General features: G+C 57.4%; 1 protein-coding gene across 2 annotated transcripts in view; it reads right to left on the bottom strand.

The window, feature by feature from the left end:
* Nucleotides 1-4248: 4248 nt before the first annotated feature.
* The window catches only part of IGFN1 (immunoglobulin like and fibronectin type III domain containing 1), a 39878-nt gene continuing 35861 nt past the window's right edge, over nucleotides 4249-8265 (bottom strand). For both annotated transcript variants that reach the window (XM_063177971.1, XM_063177972.1), the window contains exons 24-26: nucleotides 6840-7139; nucleotides 6057-6383; nucleotides 4249-5329 (exon numbers count right to left, since the gene is read on the bottom strand). In XM_063177971.1, coding sequence (XP_063034041.1) covers nucleotides 5316-5329; nucleotides 6057-6383; nucleotides 6840-7139 — 641 coding nt within the window. In that variant the 3' untranslated portion in view covers nucleotides 4249-5315. The remainder of the gene's footprint in view (nucleotides 5330-6056; nucleotides 6384-6839; nucleotides 7140-8265) is intronic.

Genomic DNA, 8265 nt, shown 5'->3' with positions numbered 1-8265 from the left:
CCTCCAGCACATACCATCCCTCCCTGGCCAGACATTTCCAGTGTGGATGTTACAGGACACGGGCTGGGATCCCCCCTAAGGAACAGACAGTGCTGTACAATCAGTGCCAAATTCATCCCTCCCTCTCGTGTGGCCTGAGCAGCTGGCCCAGGACTGCTCAGGGCTCTGCTGGCACCAGTGGTATTTAATGTCTTCACCAATGGCACAGGGAGGGATCCCTCAGCAGCCTTGCAGCTGCCAGGGCACCTCAGGTTTACAGCTTTTCCTGCCCGAGTCTCCTCAGGCAGGAGAGAAGAGCTCCAGGTGAGAGATGCCAATGGCAGCCCCTGATCGAGGCTCAGGGGGGCTCCGGTGCCTGCAGGCTCGGAAGGAGCTGAAATCCCCGTCAGGGAGAGCCGGGAGCTCCGCAGTCCTGCAGCACCGCTCCCTGGCCAGGGAGGGACGGCACGGGCTGTGCTCCGGGGCCGAGCTGCTCCAGGGCCGCGCTCCCTGCTCTGCCCTGCCAGATCCAGCGGCTCCCGGGTCCCCTCCTGCAGCTCCTGGCCCCGGACACGGTGCCAAACTCGGCTGCCTTTGCTCCAAACGCTGCCCAGCGTCAGTCCAGGCCCGTCTCGCTCTGCCAGGAGCTCGGGCCGTGGGGCCACAGAGGAGTTACCCTTCCCAAAGAGAAAAGGAGCCAAAGTCACCCCCAGGGACTGCTGGGACACTGACACCAACAGAGCCAGGCCCTGCCCGGGGAGGACTCCACACTGCGGGATGCACCGGAGCTCTCTGGGACAAAAAGGGGCTGAAGACACGAGCACAACTCCTGCCCCCACTCCTGCTCCCAGCATCCAAACTCCTCCTGGAGGCAGCAGCAGCTCCTTCCTGAGGGGCTCCAGCAAGAGCCGAGTCCCCAGCCCTGAGCAGCTCTGTCCTGGAGGGAAGGGATGGGACACACAATTGAACAGAGGGACATGGACATTCCCAGCCCACAGAGAGCAGGAACCTGCAGAGGGTGAGGAGGCACAGCCTTGGTCACGGTGCTGGATGGAGAAAAGCCTTTCCTAAGCAGGGCCTATGAAGGGAAAGAAAATGGACAAGGAAAGAGGGTCCAGTGCATTCTTGAGTGAGATTTCAGCACTCAGAAACAGCCTGGAAGAGCCTGCTGATTCATGGACAGACTTGGTCCTGCTCTCCAAGTCACCAAAGATGAGAGGGAGTCCAAACAAAAGAATTCGGGGGCATGGGAGGAGGAGGAGAGGGTGGTGGAGGAGGATTGGTGCAAATCAGCCAAATATCCCAAACCTGCTGCCCAGGGGGCTCCTGTGTGAGGAGCCCACACTTCCTGCCCCAGCAGGATCCACCCTCCCTGCTCGGGGGCTGAGAGGAGATTTTGCTGTGACGCTGCTGGAACCTGTTCCCCAGGTTGTCCACGCCAGGCTGGCACAGGCACTGACCTCAGCAGTGCCACCAAAGCCAGCCCAGGGACAGGGGACAGCTCAGCCCGTCAGAGCACAGCCTGCCCTGCACGGGGTGGGAGCCCAGGCTCAGCTCATCTCTCCCTCCCAGCTCGGGTGCATTTCTCTCCTCGTGCTCACAAACTCCACCAACGAGGCACTGCTGCTCTCTCATGGGATGGGAATTTTGGGAGTGGCTCCCAAGGACTCCCAGGCAGAGGCTGCAGCAGTGCCACCCCCCAGCAGCACCACTGGGACCCTGGTGACAAGGAGCCACAGGCCAGGATCCCTCCAGGACATCCTTTGGCCATCACAAATAGTTCCTGGAAGGAGGAGCAGCCCCCCAGAGTCGGAGAATCTTAAAGATTTGGACTGGAAATGATCTTAAAGACCAACCAGTTCCACTCCCCTGCCATGAAGAAATACCTTCCATTAGCCCAGGTGGAAAAGGATGAAAGAAACATTCAAGTTACAAAAAAAAATTATTTTTATTTATGTGTTGTTATTAATAACTGCTAAACTGAACTAAGAGCTGGGGCTGCTGGACTGGAACCAATACACTGGGAAGGTTTTCCAGTTGTTTTGACAGTGAATAAAATAGGTGGACAAAGAGCTGCTAAGGAGATGCTGGCACTCAGGGAGAGACAGCAGAACCTGGCAGCCAGTGGGAAAGGTTCTGTCCACCCTGTCCCACCATGGCAGTGCCCAGGCCATGCTGGGTGTGCTCTGAGCTGTGTCCACACCTCCCAGTCCCTTCTCTGGGAGAGCAGGATGGCAGGACAGTGTCACCTGCAGCCAAGTGTGGCAGGTGAAGCCCTCAGCAGCTGCCAGGGCAGGATGTTCCTGTGCCCACCCCAAAGCCATTGTCCCACCCCTGCCATGAGGCCGGGCACCACTGCCCAGGATGTGCTGCTGAAGAGGAGCTGATCCCAGCCATGTCCAAGTCCTGCTCAAAGGGGGCTCCCCCCGTGTGCAGGGGACACTCAGACTGTCCCTGCCTGCCCGAGGCAGCGCTGGGGACCCTCTCTGGTGGGACACACACCCCTGTCCCTGTGGGATCCATGGGGACGCTCCCAGGCCCTCACCCCATGCCCTGGAATATGGGACTGCCCTGCTGTGACTCCTCTGCCTTCTCCCCGCACCTCACTGGCTTACAAATTCCAGGCTGGAAAAGGAAACTGCCGGTGTTGGAGCAGGACAGCGGGACCCAGAGAAAGGCCGGACCTCTCTGGGTGAGGAATGAACTCCCCTGAGCACGGCCAAAAACTTCATCCATTTTCCCAGCAAAGGGGGAATTTCCGCTGCCCCCAGACTAGACCCATTGCCCAGGACCGGGAACATCCCCAAGATTTATCCACGGACTGGGTCTGCAGCAGGTGCTGCACAACTGTGCTGGAACCGAAGCCAAGGAGCTGCGCTGGTGCCCCGTGCCCGTGCTGGGCATCACCGGCCATGCTGGGCATTCCCGGCCGTGCCTGGGCATCCCGGGCCGTGCTGGGCATCCCCCGGCGGTGCTGAGCATCTCCGGCCATGCTGGGCATCCCCCGGCCGTGCTGAGCATCTCCGGCCATGCTGGGCATTCCAGGCCGTGCTGGGTATTCCGGACCGTGCTTGGACATCCCGGGCCGCGCTTGGGCATTCCGGGCCGTGCTGGGCATCCCCGGCCCGGGCGCTCGGTACCCGGTGACCCCGCGCCCGCTCCCCCGCGCGGTCACGGAGCTCCTCTCACTGCGCCCCAGGCCCAAAGCGCCACCTCTGTTTCTCCTTCTCTTCACTGTTATTCTCCCGCCCTCTCCCCCCTCCCCGGCGCTGCTCGGCTCTCCCGGGCCCGGCCCGGCCCGCGCTGCCGCCGCTCCCTCAGAGACCGCTCGGTGCCCGCGCCTTTGCCCAGGACAGAGCAGCGCTCGCCGTCCGAGCAGCCGCGGGCAGAGCCGGGGGACGCTCCGCAGGCACAGACTCGGAGCCCAGGGACGCTCCGTAGGCACAGACCCGGAGCCCAGGGACGCTCCGCAGGCACAGACCGAGCGCTCGGGGCCCGCCGCTCCCCAGGTCCCTGAGGGACAGGGGAGCCCAGGAAACCGCTCGGGCCGGTCCTGGGCGCCGCCATCTTGGCTCAGGGCAGGGAGGGCCGCCATTGGCTGGGTCGGGGAGGGCCCCGAGGCTCGACCAATCACTGACAGCATTGGCGTGATGGACGCGGGGGGGCGGGACCTGTTAGCGGGGCGGGAGAGACCATCTATGGGCGGTGCCGGGGGGCCCGGGCGAGCCGATAGCGCCGATGCTGAGGGCGGCTCGGGCTCGGGCCGCGCTGGCCGCGCCACAGCCGAGCCTGGCCCGGGAGAACTCCCGAGTCCCGTCCCAGCGCACCCTGCCACGGCCCGGGACACCGGCCGTACTCCGGGGTGCCCCCCGCCCCTCCAGCCCTGCACTGGGGATCACAAAGGCGATCCCCGGCAGGGACCCGCCCGCGGCTGGGATCGCAGCTCGCGGGTAGAGCGGCAGCCGAGCATCTGCTGGAGCTGGTGCAGACACCTCAGGAATCTCCCGCTCCTGCTGTGCCGGGGCTGCCCGAGGGCCCTCAGCCCCAATTCCAGCTTCCATCAATCTTGGTCCTTGTGCTCATCAGTCAGGAAGCGGGTTTGCCCTGCCGGTGATGTCCCGCTGCCTCCGGGCCCGCGGCAGGAGGAGCTGAGGGAGCAGTTCCATGAGGGACGACCATGTGCAGCAGTGAGATGTGAAACTGCAGCAGACAGGGACCCAGGAACTGACTGGGATTCCTTCTCCAGAATAAACACGGACTAAGGGTAGATTTCCCTGAATTGTGGTTTAATTTCATTATCTACTGCTGCTACATCTGTACAACATTGTACAAAATGTAATCCCAAGAACATTCCCGCCCCGCTGTTGGCTCTGCTCTCTCCTGTCACAAAGTACCCTCGGCGCTCTGGCTGTGACCCTCCCACAGCCAACACAACATTCTGCTGTCCGGGCCCGGGGCTGGGAGCCCCTGGCCATGGCAGGAGGTCCCTGGGAGTCCCTTTCTGCTCACACAGGAAGGATTTTCCACCTCTTCTGCCCGAGGCAAAGGCTCCCAGAAGTGCCGTGGCCAGGGGCAGTTGGGTGCACAGGTGACGCTGGGGGTGATTCAGGACTGGCACAGCCCTTGTGCAGCACATGCTGAGGGTTTGGGGAGTTGCTCTGCTCACACACTGCTTGTAGACTGCCAGTCCTTCCCACCAGAGCATTTGCACTGGGAGCCTCACCTGCCCCATGCCAGGATGGTCTGAGATTTCATCTCCTGCCCAGACAAAATGAGCAGGCAGATATCTTTTAAACTTAGGGGTTAGGGAAGATAATCTACTTAGCAGCTACTGGTAGTAGAACATATGCAGAGCTGCTTTTGCCAGATTTGGGAAACCTGCAGAGAATCACATGGAATACAAAGTGATTGTTTTGGCTTGAAAAAGCATATGTGAAAGGACCAGAGATCCCTGATGTCCAGAAAGGTCCTTGTTGTGGGTGAGTGCTGTGGCAGGATGGTCTCTCCCACCCACCTGTGTTCTCCACTGGAAGTTTCAATTTGGCCAATTATTTTTCCTCTCATTTTCTGTGTTCCTGAAGCTTCTAAGCTGTGTTTTAAAGGTCTCATAGAAAGCTTATTAAAAAAAACCCATACAGTGCTCTTAAAGCTTTTTTCCCCCCAGCATTGATGGCAATGCAGCATCATGTTCAATATGCAATCACTGGATCTGAAAAATAACACCCTCAGACTGTGAAGAACATCTGACAATAAATGCACAGCCTTCATATGGACGAGTCCTCACCAAAACCTTCCCATCCTTGGAGCCAGGCAGGGATGTTCTCAGCAGGGCCATGCTACAGGGAGGAGTCTGAAAGTGAGAGTGAGAGAGAAGCAGCTCAGGGTTGTAGTGAGGAAGATCAGAAATAGTCTGAAAAGCTCCCTGGGAGGGGCAGCTGAAATATTACAGGGCCTAAAAGTCTGCAAGAGGGTAACAGGGGTTTAACTGACCCATTTTGCCACTCCTGTAATCCCAGTAAGGTATTTTGCATATTAAGAAAAATATTTGCCTCCAAGTAAAGGATATTTCACTGGGTACAGTCACCAACAATATTGACCCCAAAGTCTATCCAAGAGTCTATCCCCAGCCATCCCACTGCCCTTCCATCCACAGGAGGATCCCAATGCCTCTGACCATGTCACTCTTTTCTCCCTTTGTGTTGGCTTTGGCCAAACATCAGCTGCTCTCTCAATGCTCCCCTCACCTGGCACATTTGCCAGGGTCTTTATTCTGCAGCTTCTGCACTTGAGAGAAATCTAACCTTGATATTATCCTACCTAATGAAGATGGGATTGTTCCTTCTAAAAAATTTGCTCAAGCTCAGCCAAAACCTCTGGGTCATGTAGAAACCAAGTGGTCTTTCCCATCTGCCTTTTTATTTCTGGTATTTGATCACGAGTACCATGATCAGGAATTCAGTTAAACAGCCCAGAATTCCCATTGCTTTGTCAGCAGGTGGAGCTGGCTGGGGACCATTTCTGAGGCCCTGGGCAGCAGTGACAGCCCTGGATCTGCCAGGGAAGCAGCAGTGCAGTACCTTTGATGGAGAGGAAGGCTTTGCTGAAGGCACGTCCCACTTCATTGCTGGCTTCCACCATGTACTCGCCCTCGTCCTGCTTGGTGACCCCCAGCACCACCAGCGAGCACACGCCGAAGTCGTTGGTGCAGAAGTAGTTGGGATCTCTGGAGAGGTCTCTGCTGTCCTTGTACCAAGTGACTTTTGGTGGGGGATGGCCTCCCACAGCACAGCTCATGTTGCACTCGCTGCCTGTCACCACCACGTGGCACTTCAGCGGCACCAGGAACCTCGGAGGCTGGTTCTGGTTAACTCCCCTGTATTTCTGTGCTTTCACTCGAAATTCAGCTGTGAAATATAAAGCACCAAACACACACTCAGATACTGCTCCCAGCACTGCAGGGTTTGCAGGGGTTTGCTTGTGCAGTGTCTGGAATTCTGCAAATTACCAGAGATCCCATGCACCTATGGATTGTAACCTCTGCTGCTCCTCAGAACTACACAACATTTAACTTCAAAGTCAGAAATTTTGGTTTATACAATACTAAATCCTTAGATTTTGCTGGGAATTCATTCTGGGGCAAATTGCATGTCATGATGGCTGGGAATGAGGGTCTGTCTGCATAATGCCCTGCAGAAAGGACAAACCTTCCCTGCCCAGCTGGAATTCCTCAGGGCATCTCTGTGCATTCCTGTTCTGGGCCACTGAAGATTCCCAGGAGGAGAGATCCATTTGAGGGTGGAGTGTTAGAAGCAATGAAAGAAACAAAACACAACACAGAGAAATACTTGAAAATGTTTTACCCTTTTTTTTCCAGATCCTCCAGGGCTGCACAGTCTCTGATGGATCACTGGCTCCCACGTCATTTTTTGCCACAACCCTGAAGTAATAATCCCTGCCTGGGACCACCCTGGTGAAGGTGAACTTGTTGTTGTAGATCAGGTCCCCCAGCACATGCCACAGGCCCTTCTGGGACTCCCGTTTCAGGACAGTGTAGTACAGGTTCTTCTCCCACTGCTCAGAGGCTGAGGGCTCCCAGGTCACTGTCACCGTGTTGGGGACATTCTCCTCCAGCTGGATGGCTCCAGGGGGCTGAGGGACATCTGCCAGGGGAGGGCACACAATGTCACAGCTGTAGGGAGAGAGGCACAGAACCCTAAAATCCTGGAGTCTGTTGCATGTGTGGGGCTCAATGACCATGCTGGTGACTGGAAGGGACAAAATGCCATTCCTTGTGCAGGCACACAGCTGCATTTGCCATGGACTGAGCTGCTGCTGCACAACAGGAGGGTGGTACAGCTGAGCTGCTTCTCCTCCTGGGGTCACAGCTGGGAGAGCAGTGCTCAGTGTCTCACAGCCTCTGCTGACCTCCCTCATGCACTGTGCAAGGACAGTTTTAGTCAGTGGATTGCTCTGTCCTGCAGACAAGTGAGATCATAAAGTGCCTTGACAATCTCATAGAAAGCTGTTCCCTGCTTGTCCCTGTGCCTGCACAGACAAACTGCAGCAGAGCTCAAGCCGCTAAACTCAGCTTGTGGCCTTCTGCCTACTCACAGTAAATCATGGAATCCCAGACTGGTTTGGGTGGGGAGGGACATAAAAGCCCATCCAGTCCCACCCCTGCCATGGACAAGGACGCCTTCCACTATCCTGGGTTGCTTCAAGCCCAGTCCCGCCTGGCCTTGAACACTTCCAAGCATCCACGGGCAGTCACAGCTTCTCTGGGAAACCTGTACCACCCTCACAGGGAGGAGTTCCTTCCCAATATCCCATCTAACCCTGCCCATTGGCAGTGAAAAGCCATTCCCCCTTGTCCTGTCCCTCCAGGCTTTTGTCCCAAGCCCCTCTCCAGCTCCCTTGGAGCCTCTTTAGGCCCTGGAAGGGGCTCTGAGATCTCCCCAAAGCCTTCTCTGCTCCAGGTGAACACCCCCAGCTCTCCCAGTCTGGCTCCAGAGCAAAGGGGCTCCAGCTCTCTGAGCATCTCCGTGGCCTTCTCTGGAATTGCTCCAGCAGCTTCAGCTCCTTCCTTTGCTGGGTGCCCCAGGGCTGGGGCAGCTCTGCAGGTGCAGTTCCACCTGAGGGAGCAAGGGGCAGAATCCTCCCCTGCCCTGCTGCCCACGCTGGGGTGTCACAGACATCTTTTGTGAAAAATCCTTTCTTTAGGATTTTTCTCCCTTCGGAGAAGCTGTGGCCTCAGCAACAAATATAAACAATGGTTATCTGCTGCTG

The sequence above is a fragment of the Melospiza melodia genome, chromosome 28 (assembly GCF_035770615.1).
Source record: "Melospiza melodia melodia isolate bMelMel2 chromosome 28, bMelMel2.pri, whole genome shotgun sequence".
In the NCBI taxonomy this organism is placed as follows: domain Eukaryota; kingdom Metazoa; phylum Chordata; class Aves; order Passeriformes; family Passerellidae; genus Melospiza; species Melospiza melodia.
The sequence above is the reverse complement of the archived record's forward strand: the minus strand, read 5'-3'. Positions and strand labels throughout refer to the sequence as shown.